Below are 19,902 nucleotides of genomic sequence, written 5' to 3'. Positions count from 1 at the left end.
CACAAAATAATCTGAAACACAACCAAAGCAAAATGCAAATGCACCCAACAAATTTGTAGAGTCACAAGCTTGATGTAGTCATTGCGTGCTATGAATGTCGGACCAAATACTTAGCTTTGTACTACTTTAATACACATACAAGTGAACTTGTCCGAATACTTTTGTTCCCCTAAAATGGGGGGACTATGTACAAAAAATGCTGTCATTTCTAAACGGTTCATCCATTATGGATGAAAATACCCATCGAATGAAAGCTGACAGTCTGCAGTTGAACTTCATACTCATTGTTTGATTCCAAATAAAAAAATAAAATAATGCTTCACTGTCCCAATAATTACAGAGGGCACATATCATAGGCCTAATAGTACTCCAGAGATCTTTTTACTTGCACATAATATAGCTGGATTGCCCCGTCCTGCCCCTAGGGGTCCACCGCCCTGCAGCGCCCCAACCCATCACACCCCACTCAGCTTTAGGATCTTAGTCAAACATTCATTATTGGTTTCAGGTGCGTTAGGCCAAGGCCAGAGTGACAACCAACAGTACGGCAGACCCTCAGGGACAGAACTGCGCAACCCAGTAGCTAGGGACTGCCTAAATAGGTATCTTCCCTGGCGTGGGCCTGTTTTCAATACAGACTCATTTTGTCTTACAATATTCCCTATAAGGCATCCAGGCCTTATGAAAGTTGCCCAGTTTACCCTTAATCTTCTAATAAATCAAATCTAGTAATACATAACTTGACATTTCTGCCATCTATTGTGACATTGTGGGAGGATAACCAACCTTCCAATTAATGGAAATGCATTTCTTAGCCACTATAAATGCCAGGTTACAGTTTCTTCTGATAACAGTCTCCAGTATCAACATTTCCAAGCAAACAAAAACAGGGAGAAGGGAGAATCTGTAAACATGCTGAGATAAAACAACATACTCTTTGCCAGAATTCAGCCTGCCTTCACAAGAGCATAACATATTGAAATCTGGCCCCTTTCATGTTTTACACCAGCAGAGGAATTACATTTCTGAGTGCATGATATTCAGTTTCACTGAGTGGTCTTAAACTGCAGTAATTTATGTCTGAGATTATATGAAAATGGCTGGGCATTCAAACATATCTGTATACATTCATCATCATCAATAGCGTCTCCCAGATCTTCCTCACATTTTTGTTTTTACATGTTTGTGTCATCGGGAAAATCCTCTATCAACCCATGATACAGTTTGGAAATCAACTTTGGAGGTTTGTCAGACTGCCTTAAAATAGTTTCAATCTTTGATGCTTCTGTCTTGTCCAGTGTTTGCTGCACAGAGAGAATAAAGTGTTGCATCTGCAAAAGTTCACCTCAGCGCCATCACAAACTGGTCTTCCCTGGCTGCCTGACCCTGATGAGAACCCTGTCACCATCTGATCCTGCCAAGACATGACAAAGAATTACCTTGGTGTACATTCATACATTATATTGTCCAAGAATAGAATCAATAGATCAACCATTGAAATTACCATTATTCCCAGATCCCAGACTGTAGCCTTCCGATCAACTCAAGATGGAACTTTCTATCCATTCACTGATTGTTATAATATACTGAAAGATTCACCTGAGCTCCATAGACTGGTCTTCCCTGGCTGTCTGACCCTGCTGGGACTCCTGTCAATATCTGGTCCTGCTAAGACATGATGAGCATAGTGTTGTGTATTGACTGTGCACTAGAGGTCGACCGATTATGATTTTTCAACGCCGATACTGATTAATCGGCTGATTTTTATATATATATTTGTAATAAATGACAATTACAACAACACTGAATGAACAATGAACAATTTTATTTTAACTTAATATAATACATAAATAAAATCTATTTAGTCTCAAATAAATAATGAAACATCTTCAATTTGGTTTAAATAATGCAAAAACACAGTGTTGGAGAAGAAAGTAAAAGTGCAATATGTGCCATGTAAAAAAGCTAACGTTTAAGTTCCTTGCTCAGAACATGAGAACATATGAAAGCTGGTGGTTCCTTTTAACATGAGTTTTCAATATTCCCAGATAAGAAGTTTTAGGTTGAAGTTATTATAGGAATTATAGGACTATTTCTCTCTATACCATTTGTATTTCATATACCTTTGACTATTGGATGTTCTTATAGGCACTTTACTATTGCTAGCCTAATCTCGGGAGTTGATAGGCTTGAAGTCATAAACAGCGCTGTGCATCCCAGTATTGCCAAGAGCTGCTGTTTGAATGAATGCTTACGAGCCTGCTGCTGCCTACCACCACTCAGTCAGACTGCTCTATCAAATATCAAATCATATTCTTAATTATAATATAATAAACACACAGAAATACGAGCCTTTGGTCATTAATATGGTCAAATTCGGAAACTATAATTTTGAAAACAAAACGTTTATTCTTTCAGTGAAATATGGAATCGTTCCATATTTTATCAAATGGGTGGCAACCCTAAGTATAAATATTACTGTTAGATTTCACAACCTTCAATGTTGTGTCATAATTATGTAAAATTCTGGCAAATTAATTATGGTCTTTGTTAGGAATAATTGGCCTTTCAACAGTTCGCAACGAGCCAGGAGGCCCAAACTGCTGCATATACTCTGAATCTGCTTGCACTGAACGCAAGAGAAGTGACACAATTTCACAAGTTAATATTGCCTGCTAACATAAATTTATTTTAACTACATATGCAGGTTTAAAAAAATATACTTGTGTATTGTTTTTAAGAAAGGCATTGATGTTTATGGTTAGGTACATTATTTCCACGATTGTGCTTTTTTCGTGATTGCGCTTTTGTTAAATCATCACCCTTTTGGCGAAGTTGAAGTAGGCTGTGATTCGATGATAAATTAACAGGCACCGCATTGATTGTATGCAACGTAGAACAAGCTAGTTAACCGAGTAATATCATTAACCATGTGTAGTTAACTAGTGATTATGTGAAGATTGATAGTTTTTTATAAGATAAGTTTAATGCAAGCTAGCAACTTACCTTGGCTCCTTGTAGCCACAAGGTCCTTTTGATGCTGCACTCACGTAACAGGTGGTCAGCCTGCCACGCAGTCTCCTCGTGGATTGCAATGTAATCGGCCATAATCGGCGTCCAAAAAGGCTGATTACTGATTGTTATGAAAACTTGAAATTGGCCCTAATTAATCGGTCGACCTCTACTGTGCACGCTGACAGTGAAGTCTGTAGAGCTGTTTATGCAGTGTCTGTGTGAAAAGTAGGGAATTAGCTAGGGAAACTGACAGATTAATAACGTTACATATCTATACTGATTGTGATTGAGGCAAAAATAATATCTAACATTGGCCAACTTTTGGCTAACTCTATGGTACATCAACTGGCAAAAACGAGACAAGTTCATTTACTTCTGTTGAAATGGGACAAAATAAAGGCTACAAAATATTTCCATACACCCAACAGCTGTTAGATACGGCTACCTGACAGATAGCTAGAGGCTAGAGCTGAACTGGCTGTGGTAGCTACTAGGCAGCTAGCTGGCAAGTTCATTCACTTCAGACAGAACTTCAGTCGAGAGGGGATGAAACATTAGCTAACGTTATATGTCCGTTACACTACTAGCTCAGCACTGGAAATAAATATATGTTTTCAGTTAAGTCAAACTGTAGTTACCTTGCCAGCTACATCAGTCAAATATACAGTAGCTCGTTTTTTATCTGCTTGCTTTTACAACTCGGAGACAACAGTTGTCTCTGTTCGCACGCTCTGTGGTGTCCGTCCGCATGGTCCTAAATCCAGCAGGCTGAAACCACCAAACAGCCTACCCAACCGCTCTGAGGCGTCCGTATGGTCCTAAATCCAGCAGGCTGAAACCACCAAACAGCCTACCCAACCGCTCTGAGGCGTCCGTATGGTCCTAAATCCAGCAGGCTGAAACCACCAAACAGTCTACCCAACCGCTCTGAGGCGTACGCATGGTCCTAAATCCAGCAGGCTGAAACCACCAAACAGCCTACCCAACCGCTCTGAGGCGTCCGTATGGTCCTAAATCCAGCAGGCTGAAACCACCAAACAGGCTACCCAACCGCTCTGAGGCGTCCGCATGGTCCTAAATCCAGCAGGCTGAAACCACCAAACAGCCTACCCAACCGCTCTGAGGCGTCCGCATGGTCCTAAATCCAGCAGGCTGAAACCACCAAACAGCCTACCCAACCGCTCTGAGGCGTCCGCATGGTCCTAAATCCAGCAGGCTGAAACCACCAAACAGCCTACCCAACCGCTCTGAGGCGTCCGCATGGTCCTAAATCCAGCAGGCTGAAACCACCAAACAGCCTACCCAACCGCTCTGAGGCGTCCGCATGGTCCTAAATCCAGCAGGCTGAAACCATCAAACAGCCTACCCAACCGCTCTGAGGCGTCCGCATGGTCCTAAATCCAGCAGGCTGAAACCATCAAACAGCCTACCCAACCGCTCTGAGGCGTCCGCATGGTCCTAAATCCAGCAGGCTGAAACCACCAAACAGCCTACCCAACCGCTCTGAGGCGTCCGCATGGTCCTAAATCCAGCAGGCTGAAACCACCAAACAGCCTACCCAACCGCTCTGAGGCGTCTGCATGGTCCTAAAGCACACTTATGCCGCTTTAGGTATCACAGTGCAATGATAAAACTGCGGGGGACAAAAATGCAATTTCAGAATGTGTGTGTGTGTGTGTGGGGGGGGGGGTTAGGTCCCCCCGTCCCCAGTGAAAAATAATATGAATAAGTCCTCTGCTTCTTGCGTGCGTGCGTGCGCGCGTGCGTGCGTGTGTGTGTGTGTGTGTGTGGTTAGGTCCCCCCGTCCCCAGTGAAAAATAATATGAATAAGTCCTCTGCTTCCTGTGTGTGTGTGTGTGTGTGTGTGTGTGTGTGTGTGTGTGTGTGTGTGTGTGTGTGTGTGTGTGTGTGTGTGTGTGTGTGTGTGTGTGTGTGTGAGTGCGTGCGTGCGTGCGTGCGTGCGTGCGTGCGTGTGTGTGTGTGTGTGTGTGGGTTTGGGTGCGTGCGTGCCTGCACTTCCTCTTCAGTTACAGACAGTAAAGTTATATTTGACCTCGAGAAAAAAGGGACAGTGTGTACCGTCTATAAGACTGACTGCAGGAGGTCTTTCAGCTTGTGTTACTGACAGAAAAGTGAACCCACACCCTCACTGCAGCAAACTGTATGTCTATATCTCCACAGATGTACCATCAAGGACCATGCACTGACTGCAAACACAAACATCTAGATACCTCTCATTTTTGACTTCTCAACAACAGAAAGCACTTCCCAAACACACAGAAACATCGCTTTAATCCTGAGTCAATTCGGAAAGGCATTATTTTCAGAGGAATGCAAGCAGCAGAACCTGTCAAGGCGACAAGACGAAAGATAATTGGTTTATGCATTTTCAACTGTTTGAATGAATTTTCAATTGAAACTTGATCCCGGAGAAAGCACCTGATGAGAAATAAATCTGTTAATATGTTTGCTCAGAGGTGACTATGTAATACGCAGGTGGTCTGTTTGGGCATAATTGAAAGTTGATTGATTTCCTGGATGACCTTTCTGAAGCTAATTGCTCAGTTTGGTGCACAACAAACATAGATGGAGAGGAATCTAGTATGCTCTCTGTGGAATGTATAATAACTAGATATGCCTGGTTTATGAGTATGAGATATGCTTTGCGGATATGACTAAGAGACCGCCATGAGGGGCCAGGGTGCATCAATACAGCATGACTCATATTCAAAGATCAATAAATAAGTCCTCTGGGTAATTAATCTGTGCAAACGTAGGAAGCAACACACTTCTCAATGAGCGTGGTGGGGATGAAGACATTGTAAGGCATCACCTTGAACTAATTGAGAGGAGGTAACAATGAACAAGGTTAGAGACACACTTATTATAGTCTTATAAAAGTACAGCTTTAGAAAGAGAAATCTTACAGCTTAAAAGTGAGGCGGCAGATTGCATCAGATTGGAGTCTTGACTTGGATGAAAAGGTATTTTCATCATCTAAACCAAAGAGTCCTATCATATCATACGTAATGATTTACAGATAGGGAATTGTAAAGAACAAAGAGATGACTATGACATTGGGAATATTGTTAGGATCTTGGCTATGCATCAATGTGTTGTTTGGTCCTTTTGGAGCAGACCTACATTTGTGAGGGACCAAACATGGAAAAATATTCTGTGCACATTTCAATGTGAGTGAAAATCAAAGGTGAGTAATGATCTTTGAGAAAAGAGAGACTCGTCTTCAAAGAGTTTAAAAAACCTTAAGGGTAGGCAGCGTTACATTGTCTTCAGGGGTAACTTTGCCTCAGTAACTACATTCACTACTCTTTTTCAAACGAAGGCTCCTGTGAAACCTGTATCAGACAAGACTACATTCTTCCCAACATCAAAACAGACTGACTGATAGATGGCATGAAGTTGATACTCACAAGATTAGGAGTGTATGAGACAGAACCTTGAGGGTCCAATTAGTGAACAGTAAAGCTGAGTGGTTCTGCGGCCGTTTTTATATCAATATCAAATCATTTCTGGGTAACAATGAAGTACCTTACTGTGATTGTTTTCAATTAAAATGGTCAAAATGAAACAAAAATAGCATCTTAGCAAAGATCAATTTCTCAAGGAAGAATTGTGCTAGTACTGTCTGAGAGTGGTCTGAGTGGGGAGGGGAAATGAGCTGTTATTGGTAGAAAGGTGTAGAACTCTCCTTATTGGTCTATTAACTAATTTACCGCATTGTGGTCACCGTGGAAGGCCAAAACTCCATCCCACCAAAACATGCTGAAATTTCAGGCTGTCTTTTCAAACAGCTCTTACACTTAAAGGGCATTATCATCATTTTAACAATTTCACAGTATTATTCTAACCTTAAAGTGTGAAAATATATATAAAACAATGGAAAATCACATTTTTGACTGCACTGGGCCTTTAAGGGTAACATAATCAAGCACTTAAAGGACACCATATTATAATCATATATCGTCCATGTGAGTGAATGTATTGCATCCATTCCCAAATACTGAGGAAGTAAATCTATTCTTACAGGACAACATAGTGTATATTATCTATTGAGAAGGTTATCCTTGACCAGCCACCTGTACAGACCAACAGACAAGCAAACAAGCAGAGCAACTGAAGGCACCGAGACAGGCAGCTTTCCCATTTTGGCTAGAGGGAGAAGTTAACCAGCGTCACCATAGAAACAAGGCTAAAAGTCTGGCATAGACCAGGACGATGTCCATTAATAAGAATGAATTCTGCGGCACAACACAACAATTACCAATGTTTCCATCCAAAAACAAGAGAGGGTGTTGTTTGAATTCCAGGGTAATGTAGCCACCCTGCCAAGACGAAGTAGCAAGGTTTCAGAGGAGAGTAAGTGGGAGGAATAAATACGGTCTATGCAATATGTTCTATGCCTCTAGTGAATAAGATGAGAAAAGCAAATGTGTGTGGCCAAAAGAAAGGGCTTGGACAAGTTGACCTTACTTCTTCTTGGTCCAGAATTGCTCATTCTCTGATATGATTTCAGAAACCAAATGGCGCCTAGCACCAGTGTTATCTAGCTAGGTACTATTTAGTATTCATGGGAATATTAGCGGTTAGCTGTGAAGCACCGATAGCTGATAAGAGTGCAGGCTAGCCAGTGGACCATGAAGCATTGAGATGTGTCTCTCGTCTAACACCCTTACCTCAGCCACTGCCTCCAAGAATCTGCTCTTATTGAGTTTACTTTTAAATTATTTAAACTTACAGTACTGTCCATAGCCAACAAAGAGTTTTTAGAAGTTGTGAGAGATACCAAAAAAAGCAGCAGTGTTATCTATATAGCTGAGCAAAGATTCAGACTGTACGAAAGGCTTTGAAGAAGGCCAGTGTCTGTCCTTGTTGATATGGAAGTACATCTTTCACATGTTTATGTCTAAAAACGCACTCTGTGACGATAATGTCATCTTTCAGGTTTATGCTAATTAGTAGTTTATACGGCAAGCTAGCTCCCGTTTTCAGTGTCATACAATTTCGGACATTTAGCCTTGTATTTGCATCAGATTATGTCCCCTAGTACTTTGTTTATATGCCCTGTAATTATATAGATGTATGCTATATTGTTTATGCAGTTATTACATTGGATTTCGCTGTTTAGAGGTATTCAAGTTCATTGTACAGTTGAAGCCCTGTACTGAAGATTGCGGTGCTATGCTTTGTAGTATACTGTAAGTGCAGCGGCACCCCTTTGATCTCTAATTAGTGTAGTCACGTTGTATGGCGCTGTATTGTCTTTTATAAAACTGGTTGTTTTGATACTGGATGCTGATTGTACTAGGAACGTTCCATCCGTACTGTAATGGCTATCACAGACCAGGCAATCCATGCCTACTAACAGTTCCATCTGAAAAGTATCATTCTTCAACCATTCTCCATAAGAATATCATGCTTTATGTTGCTGTCCCGAATCATCTCTTGTATTCATCTAAACTCGCACATTATTTCCCCTTGCTTCTAGCCTGGCATTTAGTTTGGTACTGTCTGCCTGTCCGATATTTCAATTTTGAATTTTGTACCATGCATAAAGTGAATGGTGCCCAGACGAGACAACTTTTTCTGAGCCAGTCAAAACAGCGCCTCAACGTCATTATCATGGACATATCCAAGTAAATGCCAATAGAAAAAAAGCTCAAACACGTGAAAATGCAGCTAGTGTATTGCCATTCCAGGGTCAATGTTTGACGTGACTGAGTTAGCTGAAGTTGGTTGGCTAGCTAGCTAAGAACGTTATCCAGCCTGGAAGAATGAAATTGTATGAATTGTATATTTTCATTGTTATTTTAATATCTTGGTAACAGTTTTATAGAAGCAATAAGGCACGCGAGGCAGTGCTGTATCATGAATACAGTCACTGGTAAATGGGTGAAAACAATGTTCACATCCCTGAAACTCCAGAATCAGTTCATAAAACACAGGCTTGATTTAGAAATGCATGAAAAAGACACTTGAAATATCTCAATAAAATAGAAGCTTTGCTTAACCTAGTATAGCATTAAGCCATTATAGCCATGTTATTATTACATGCATATTGCTTCTAGTATAGTGAATTAGATATTGTATTATGTTTATATGTCATTCACTATTGTATCTTTCTTTGTCTCTTTACTTGCAGACCACGCACACACTCTTAGTTATCACAAGCTGTCAATCAAAGCCTTAAAGTGCCCTGGCCCATGTACAACATACAATGTGCTGTGCTGTTCCGTGCCTGTATTGTGAATCTTCAGCATCATTAAACCACCTCGACCGCAATCCGCTGTCTTGTCTGTGCCCTTACCAGCACACGGGAGCTATCCACCAAAGTCCTCAGTTACACAGACGAATGGAGAAACATTAGTGATTACGTTATTCTATGATATTCAGAAGTCCAACCATTCTTCAGTTCTCAATTGCATTCTCAATTGAGTATTCCAATTGAGAATGCAAACAGCCAATACCATGCCAGCCTGGAGTATTCATTAGAAGAGGAGAAGTTTGACCTTTCTCCTGGGTCTTGATTACTGGAATGTTCAGCAAGTGTTGGGTACAACCTCTGAAGAGATACATCCAGAGACTCCCCACACTGAGTCACCTTTGAATGATCCAGCAAAAATCGAAAGACTATTAGCAAGATGTTCCTTTGACTTCCAATTTTGCATACCGGCAGCTACAGGGAAACCAAGTGAATTGTGTTGAACAATTCAGATATTTATCTTCCAATAACATCTGAGATACAGAAACTCACAAGAATATTGAGAAGTGAATACAACACTGTCTATAGGGGATATTGGAAATGGAAGAAATGTAGATGAATCTCCAGACAGACATTCATCATTTCATCCCTTCCTCAATCAAACAGTCATATTGAAATGGGATTATGTTCATGTGATGTTCTGTTGAACCTACTCAGTACACGAACACAATTTCATGTTAATCCCACCCAGGAACAAATGATCAGTGCAGACAATACAGAAATATCCATTCAAAATTATACAGAGGTCTGGGCTAAAATCAGAATCACTGCAGTTGTTAAGGTCACACACACACACGTGGTGAGTGCACACACATGCACAAACACACAGAATGATTGCCATTGGTCCTGAAGCACTGTTACTCTGGTATCATGTTGTCTAAAAGCAACACATGGTTCTTTATTAGCCTTGACAAGTCCAAGTATATAATATACAGAATTCTCACTCATACATTTCTCTGTATTGACTACTCGTATATTTCTCTGTACTGACTACTCATATATTTCTCTGTATTGACTACTCATACATTTCTCTGTATTGACTACTCGTATATTTCTCTGTACTGACTACTCATATATTTCTCTGTATTGACTACTCATACATTTCTCTGTATTGCCTACTCATACATTTCTCTGTATTGACTACTCATACATTTCTCTGTATTGACTACTCATACATTTCTCTGTATTGACTACTCATACATTTCTCTGTACTGACTACTCATACATTTCTCTGTATTGACTACTCATACATTTCTCTGTATTGACTACTCATACATTTCTCTGTATTGACTACTCATACATTTCTCTGTATTGACTACTCATCTATTTCCATTTCCTCATATTTTTCTACATTAAAATACGACCAAATATTAAAACAGAAGTTTAGCTTGACTATAATTTACACCAACTTCCAACAAAAACCCTAAAGTTAGGCATGTATGGTCTACAATGTTCCATCCATGCAAATACGTGAACATAGACATCAGTGAGCAGCAAAATTTTTACATCAGATTGGGTAGGATTGTGTTTCTTTATTGTCATTTTTTAAAACATAAATTATGAAAGCTTCAAAAACGATTCCCATCGGATTTTATAAAACTCAATATGCAGCGGCAGCCTACTGTGAGAAAAAACAGAGTAAAGCTTTAAAATATTCTGATGTCTGCATGAGAAATCTATTAGGCTATAAACTTGTCAGTGAGCAGCGAAAAGGATCGGACCCAAGCCCTCACTGCCAGAGCAAACATCTGTAGCCTATCCTGACCGTGTCTTGAATAAACGGTGCAGTTTCTTTTCTTAAAACGTATTTGAAATAGTATATTAGCATATTAGTCTATGATTTATGAATAACCCATACGCTAGAATAAAAGCCATACCTGCTCTTCATGCTTTTGAGTCACTTTCACCGGCGCATTTGGCTCCTTGGGAGAAGTCATGATAACTAACTACAGCAGTGAGATCACAGCTGTCAAGCCCAAACAGACAGGTGCGGAGTGCTGCGAACCGTGCCGCGCTTTCAATTTCAATGGAGAGAGAGAGAGAGAGAGAGAGAGAGAGAGAGAGAGAGAGAGAGAGAGAGAGAGAGAGAGAGAGAGAGAGAGAGAGAGAGAGAGAGAGAGAGAGAGAGAGAGAGAGAGAGAGAGAGAGAGAGAGAGAGAGAGAGAGAGAGAGAGAGAGAGAGAGAGAGAGAGAGAGAGAGAGAGAGAGAGAGAGAGAGAGAAAGAGAGCTCAAATACACACCAATCCTCAGAGATGTGACACAGATGACACCCTTTCTTGTCTTTACAGCAATGAAGGAGAAAATGAGTAGAATTCAGTCAACCAATCATCACTGCACCTGACTGCATACAATAGAATAGCTTCAGTGAGGAGATATTGACATTTGGTGAGCGGTCGAGCAATTCAGCTTTGCCTCCTTCCTCTTGTGTGTCATTATCATCATCATCAGCATCACACCTGTTCTCTGATCACTTCTGGATCAGTGATGCTGCTACTGAATGTGACTAATGAAACTTAGAGTGTAAATAAAAAATGTATTTCCAATATCCCCCTGCAGTAATTATATGGTAGATTGATGATGAGGGTAAAAGCGAAATGGTTAGAAGAAAAAAATAAAGATTTCTTAGGTCTTGTTTTGCTGATCTTTTGTCTTTATATGAATAATTCAATATTTTTAATTGAACTTATTAAGAGTCATCTACACTGTGCAACTAAGGTGTTCTTTGAATGATGCAACTATGCAAATAGGGTTGGAAAGAAAACCGAGAATAAAAAAAAATACAGGATTCATAAACACCATCACTGCACTTCCTTAAAATCTTTCTAATTTTGTCTCTCTCTTACAATCTTTAATTTATTTTCTGTAACACAATTAAGCCCAACTAATGAGACAATCCTTAATTTTTTATCACATTGACATTGTTAATTAATGTTGGCTCTGTTCCTTATCCACTCCTCTTCTCCTCCCTCCTAACTCTTCGCAAGTCTTAGGCTAATGAATGTTGAACCACGTTTTGCCCTCTATACTGTCCTGTGGTCCCTGTGCTGCCATTGTGTGCAGGGCCAGTGTCTGTTGCTTCGTGTTGTTTTCCCCATAGTACTCATGGAAGCACACAGTTCTGTCATTCAACCACAGAGCCTAATTTTAGCCCAGTCCAGCCCTCACCTCCTCCCCAATGAGCTGTGAGGACTGAGGAGCCTTCCGCTCTGAGACCCAATGTGTCACTACCTATTCAGCTCACTTTGAGCAGCCAGCACCCCAGCCCTATCACCAGCACTGAATCACGGGTCTGCATTGTTGGTGAAGTTGGTTAAAGTTTTAAGAATGAGAATATGAGGCCTTAAATGACCTTGGTTATTAGCCTTTTATTATTATGCTTTGCAGGTTGTTCTTTATCCATTTAAAGTGGTTCCAGTTGTTCATGCATCCATTTAGATCCACAGATTATGAGCCACTGGTGCTACAGAATTTAGTGAGGATTTCAAGAAGTTTAAAAGATTGGACTTTTCCTAACTTTATAAACTACTAATCATGTAGTCCGGTGGTCTGGTAAATAATATTGTGTACTGATTTCATTGATAAGCAGCTAATCTATTTGCAGGTTGAGGGAACACGTATCCTCACCTCTTGAGAGAGATGCTGAAGGTAAGGAAAGCTGAAACCTCAACTACAAAGCAATAACAACAAACATTTATACAGGTAATTTAGTCTAATTAATATGGCCTCCAGGGGGTTACTGCTGCATTCTGATTAGCCAATGTTAATGTTTGTGATGCTGACCATTGACAAAGGGTATTTTTGATAATGATTCAGTGATCTGGTGGTCCCTCAGTTGATGCCCCCATTCAGAGGTCAGAGAGTAACAGACAGTGACCGGGCTAACAAATGGGGCTTAGTTTTGGGGAACGTTATTACTTCTCCTCGTTATTTATGAGCTATGCAGACAACGGAAATGGGTCTTGAATGGATTACACCTCTCAAACCAATCTATAAACATGTGTTTACTCTTCAAGACCTCAGAGAACAAGCTGAATCATCATAATGATGTTTGTACTAATTACTAAGCAGAGTAGGCACCTCCTCCTGTCTCCTAAAGAGAAATATGGTTTTAGCATACATGGCAATCTAATTTAACGAGTATCAATAATTTATATATATTCCATTTATCAGATTTACGTATGGGTGGCACCGGAAATCTAACCCTGGTATACAAACTGTCAATCAAAGCCTTAAAGTGCCCTAGCCAATGTACTACATACAATACGCTGTGCTGAGTCATTAAAACTTCTTAAGGCTAAGGGGCACTATTTCCACTTCCGGATGAAAAGTGTGCCCTAAGTAAACTGCCTGCTACTCAGGCCCAGAAGCTAGGATATGCATATAATTGGTAGATTTGGATAGAAAACACAGTGAAGTTTGTAAAACTGTTACAATTATGTCTGTGAGTATAACAGAACTTATTTGGCAGGCGAAACCCCGAGGACAAACCATCCAGGAATTAATTTTTTTGAGGTCACTCTCTTTTCAATGGGTTTTCTATGTGGATCTAGATTTCTAAGGCACTTGCTTGCAGTTCCTATCGCTTCCACTAGATGTCAACAGTCTTTAGAAATTGGTTGATGTTTTTCCTTTGAGAAATGAAGAAGTAGGGCTGTTCAGAACGAGGGTCGAGTCTAGTGTACTGTTGTGGTTGGGGCGCGCCACCTGAAAGCTCGCTCCACTTTGTTTTTGTCCGGTATTGAACACAGTTTATTCCGTCTTAAATTTTATCGATTATTTTTCTTTAAAAATACCTAAAGTTGGATTAGGAAAGTTGTTTGAAATGTTTAGATCAAGTTTACAGGTAACTTATTAGATACTTTGCAGTCATGTTGTGCGAGTTGGAACCGGTGTATTTTCTGAATCAAACGTGCCAAATAAATTGACATTTGGGGATATAACGACAGAATTTATCGAACAAAAGGTCCATTTGTGATGTTTAATGGACATATTGGAGTGCCAACAGAAGATCTTCAAAGGTAAGGCATGAATTATATCGTTATTTCTGACTTTTGTGTCGTGCCTGGCGGGTTGAAATGTGATTTTGATGTGTTTGTTTGATGGGGTGCTGTGCTCAGATAATAGCATGGTTTGCTTTCGGCGTAAAGCCTTTTTGAAATCTGACACTGTGGCTGGATTAACAAGGAGTTCATCTTTAAACCGATGTATAGCACTTGTATGATTTATGAATTATTATTATGAGTATTTCTGTTTTTGAATTTGGCGCACTGCTATTTCACTGGGTGTTGTCAAATCGGCGCGCAAAGGGATCACTAAGAAGTTAAACCACCTCGACCATAATCCTCTGTCTTGTCATCTGTGCCCTTACCAGCATTCTGGAGCGAACACAGAGTAAAACCTAACCTAAAGAATATACGGTCCAACTGAGCCATACAGTACCACATTTATGAAGCACTCACAATAAATACACATAATTAATATCATCATTCTACAGAGCATTCTTCAAATCAAATCAAACTTTATTTGTCACATGCGCCGAATACAACAAGTGCAGACTTTACCATGAAATGCTTACTTACAAGCCCTTAACCAACAGTGCAGTTCTTCCACAGTAAGTTGAGTCTGAATACAAAGTGTGTGGCCACGCAGCCCCTTGAGAAACACTGTTGTATAGTAGTATAAATAGTTTCCGTTCCTTCCCATCAGACACTCTGTTTGTACTGGGCTGCCTGCATCTCATTCACTCTGTGGAACGTCTCTGAAAACTCCATAGAGATATCTCTAAAGTGAGATCCCGGTAGTACAGCCTGCATGCCTGCTTATTTCTATTAAACTGATGCTCTTCTTTCTCATGGTCATGGAAGCATACTCCCTGTTAATGTAGATTCAGAGCCAATCTCAGCAGAGCGACTGCCCTCTTGCACCAGTCAAATGTGGGGAAATGGTAAACACGCCCCTCTAGAGAGTAGAGTAGGGAACATAAGCCTGACTCAGTGATGGGAGCTTGAAATAGAAACAAACCAATATTAGTGAGGAACTTTTCTAGGCTATATGTGTGGGTAGGTGATAACTACATGTATAAATATATTTCCTAGTTCTATAAACATAGTTCACTCCTAATGTTGATTCAAGGAGATGTCATATTTTCAAAATATTGTTGTATTGTGTTTGAGGCTATATAGGCTCAATAAAGCAGATTATTTTAATTTTACCTTTATTTAACTAGGAAAGTCAGTTAAGAACAAATTCTTATTTACAATGGCCTCCCGGGGAACAGTGGGTTAACTGCCTTGTTCAGGGGCAGAACGACAGATTTTTACCTTGTCAGCTCAGGGACTCGATCCAGCAACCTTTCAGTTACTGACCTAACGCTCGAACCACTAAGCTACCTGCTGCCCCATATTAACGTATTCCCTTTTCCAAACCTGCACTGCCTGAATCAAATCAGTCTTTTTGCAACGAGAAAACATCAATGTGCCTCATAAAGTTAGGCTATTGGAATCATAACTAAATAACATTTCATCAGGGAGTGTGTGCTTGTTCAAAACGTATTTTAATAACCACATAATTAACCTTTATTTATGGACAATGTTGTCATGGAAACTAAGTACAGATGTAATGTGTAGTGAAAGAAGTAACCTTCCGGCTACTCCGGAACTAGTCTAGTGTTTTCATAAAGCATACGGTAAAAGCAGAACGATAGGATTGTTAAACCTGGCAGCACAGACAGCCTGGTAAGACAACGGTGAGAACTGGGAAACTTCAGATAACGCTGAAATGTGTGGATATTTTAACTGACGGGGCCATACTTCAGTGACACCAAAGGTAAGATAGTTCAACATTTCAGCCCCCACCTTGAACAATCAGTGATGGACAGCAGTTTGCAGAACCAAAAAATTGCAAACTGTGGACAGCTCCCATTGACAGATTTCAGCACCACATGAGATGGACAGCTCCCATTGACAGATTTCAGCACCACATGAGATGGACAGCTCCCATTGACAGATTTCAGCACCACATGAGATGGACAGCTTAATTGACAGATTTCTGCACCACATGAAATGGACAGCAAATGCACCGCTTCACTGGCAGCAGTGGAAGACTTCAGCAGATCAGTGCAAGGTCTGTTGTGGAACTAGCTCCTTCTATAGCTCCTCAAATCAATCAAATATAGCTTGTCATAACCAAACAGCTATACTCATAATCTGTTTGACATCTGTAGCATACACTATGCAGCATACGCTATTTCAAACAGGTTGTTGCTTAACAAATGTACAAAATGGTAAATAGATCAAAATGAATAAATCTCATAATTACGGGAGGAATTCAGAATGCCGCAGTGACACAATGCAAGGTGTGTATAAGACTTAAAACTTCTCTCTCTTCACCCTGTTTTTTTGTTACTTCCATTAATACATGCCCTCTAGTCATTCACTGAGGCACCAAAACACTGCTAAAAGATAAAAGCAAATGGATCCTAAATACTCAGTGTCCTAATCATTACCTACAATTTATTTGGAACCACATTGCTTTACGGACAGAGGGATGTGGTTGCATTTGGACCATAAACCCCCTGAATTAAAAACAAAACACTGCTGATACAGTGGAGTGGGCCAGACAACAACAGACAGGCCGAGCCAAACGACAGCAGAGCCTCAGACACAGTGACGGGTGGAGGGATTGATTATCACAGCCTAGGTAGGTGCCTGGCAACATCTATCTTCATCCTCCAGCAGACAGAAGGGAGCAACAACAGAACAGACATTCACATTTAATTGGAGAAATCTAACAATGATGGGTCAAGGGAGGCCAGGGGAGACTTTTCTAGCCGTTTGAAAATGAAAATACCATTAGGCATCTAAGCATGCATACACAATGGCTGTCTGGAGCTACATTTTGGTTGATTTATTCCTATTATGTTTCCTATTCGTCCAAGAACACATTTATAGCAGTGGTCCTAACACTAGAACCTTCATATTGTGTTGACCAGCATGTCTGTCCATGATCAGTCAATCCACAGTGCTGCCCCAGCATGTCAGTCCATGATCAGTCAATCCACAGTGCTACCCCAGCATGTCAGTCCATGATCAGTCAATCCACAGTGCTGCCCCAGCATGTCAGTCAGTCCATGATCAGTCAATCCACAGTGCTACCCCAGCATGTCAGTCAGTCCATGATCAGTCAATCCACAGTGCTACCCCAGCATGTCAGTCCATGATCAGTCAATCCACAGTGCTACCCCAGCATGTCTGTCCATGATCAGTCAAGCCACAGTGCTACCCCAGCATGTCAGTCCATGATCAGTCAATCCACAGTGCTGCCCCAGCATGTCAGTCAGTCCATGATCAGTCAATCCACAGTGCTACCCCAGCATGTCAGTCCATGATCAGTCAATCCACAGTGCTACCCCAGCATGTCTGTCCATGATCAGTCAAGCCACAGTGCTGCCCCAGCATGTCAGTCCATGATCAGTCAATCCACAGTGCTACCCCAGCATGTCAGTCCATGATCAGTCAATCCACAGTGCTGCCCCAGCATGTCAGTCAGTCCATGATCAGTCAATCCACAGTGCTGCCCCAGCATGTCAGTCCATGATCAGTCAATCCACAGTGCTACCCCAGCATGTCAGTCCATGATCAGTCAATCCACAGTGCTGCCCCAGCATGTCAGTCCATGATCAGTCAATCCACAGTGCTACCCCAGCATGTCAATCCATGATCAGTCAATCCACAGTGCTACCCCAGCATGTCAGTCCATGATCAGTCAATCCACAGTGCTACCCCAGCATGTCAGTCCACGATCAGTCAGTCCACAGTGCTACCCCATCATGTATGCTAGCGCCGTCCAGTGATCACCAAGGGAAGCCACACACTTGCATGTTGGTCAGCAGTATTTAACAAACGTATTATCATTTGATGACCCAATCTACATAGTGGAGATACATTACCACTTATTCATGACACAGGCAGTTTAGCTATTGATGCAGAAACTAAGACATACTATGGGAATATCCCATAAATAGCAGGATTACAGTAAGAGTCCCTGGTTGAAATTGTTTCCACTTCACATTTACAAAAGAAATGCATGACATCTTTGATTCAAATGAGATGATCTGACTAAAGTGGGCAATCTAAACACGTAAGGATGGGAATTGGATGGTCATTACTGATTAGTCATGCCTGACCTGTGTCTCGAAATTCCTGTCTGTCACGTGAACTGATGGAGATGGTGGTTACTCCTGGAGAATAAAGCCATGTTTTACTTAGCTCCTGTACGCTGCCTCTGTTAGGGACAAACCTGTCTAGACTGATGTTACATAAAGAGCCATGTCACCGTGGTAACTGATGTCCAGCTGTACAGGGTCATTAAAGAGACAGACAGAGCAGGGAGTGTGCGGGGGAGAGGAGACAAAGGCCTTGCCAGCGGTGTGATAGCTGATCATTATCATCATCTGCTCTCCTCACTCCACTGACATCACAGTCCAAAGGGGTATCTGTACCCCCGCACACTGATCTGTACCCCCGCACACTGATCTGTACCCCCGCACACTGATCTGTACCCCCGCACACTGATCTGTACCCCCGCACACTGATCTGTACCCCCCGCACACTGATCTGTACCCCCGCACACTGATCTGTACCCCCGCACACTGATCTGTACCCCCGCACACTGATCTGTACCCCCGCACACTGATCTGTACCCCCGCACACTGACCTGTACCCCCGTACACTGATCTGTACCCCCGCACACTGATCTGTACCCCCCGCACACTGACCTGTATCCCCGCACACTGACCTGTACCCCCGTACACTGATCTGTACCCCCGCACACTGACCTGTATCCCCGCACACTGACCTGTACCCCCGTACACTGATCTGTACCCCCGCACACTGATCTGTACCCCCCGCACACTGACCTGTACCCCCGTACACTGATCTGTATCCCCGCACACTGATCTGTACCCCCGCACACTGATCTGTACCCCCGCACACTGACCTGTACCCCCGTACACTGATCTGTACCCCCGCACACTGATCTGTACCCCCCGCACACTGATCTGTACCCCCCGCACACTGACCTGTACCCCCGTACACTGATCTGTATCCCCGCACACTGATCTGTACCCACGCACACTGATCTGTACCCCCGCACACTGACCTGTACCCCCGCACACTGACCTGTACCCCCGCACACTGACCTGTACCCCCGCACACTGACCTGTACCCCGAACACTGACCTGTACCCCCGTACACTGATCTGTACCCCCGCACACTGATCTGTACCCCCGCACACTGATCTGTACCCCCGCACACTGACCTGTATCCCCGCACACTGACCTGTACCCCCGCACACTGACCTGTACCCCCGCACACTGACCTGAACCCCCCGCACACTGACCTGTACCCCCCGCACACTGATCTGTACCCCCGCACACTGACCTGTACCCCCGCACACTGACCTGTACCCCCGCACACTGACCTGTACCCCCGCACACTGCCCTGTATCCCCGCACACTGACCTGTACCCCCGCACACTGACCTGTACCCCCCGCACACTGACCTATACCCCCCGCACACTGACCTGTATCCCCCGCACACTGACCTGT

The 19,902-nt window shown here is 42.2% G+C and overlaps 1 protein-coding gene across 3 annotated transcripts in view; it reads right to left on the bottom strand.

The window, feature by feature from the left end:
* LOC115169675 (dipeptidyl aminopeptidase-like protein 6) overlaps window positions 1–19,902 on the bottom strand; it is a 142,119-nt gene that overhangs the window by 62,477 nt on the left and 59,740 nt on the right. The window contains exon 1 of one of the 3 annotated variants that reach the window (XM_029725552.1): window positions 11,173–11,286. The exons of the other annotated variants lie outside the window; for them this stretch is intronic. Coding sequence (XP_029581412.1) covers window positions 11,173–11,232 — 60 coding nt within the window. The 5' untranslated portion in view covers window positions 11,233–11,286. Of the gene's footprint in view, window positions 1–11,172; window positions 11,287–19,902 lie in introns of those variants that run through there. 3 annotated transcript variants of the gene reach the window in all.

Source organism: Salmo trutta, chromosome 31 (genome assembly GCF_901001165.1).
Source record: "Salmo trutta chromosome 31, fSalTru1.1, whole genome shotgun sequence".
In the NCBI taxonomy this organism is placed as follows: Eukaryota; Metazoa; Chordata; class Actinopteri; order Salmoniformes; family Salmonidae; genus Salmo; species Salmo trutta.
Note: the sequence above shows the minus strand (reverse complement) of the source record. Positions and strands in the feature narration are given on the sequence as shown.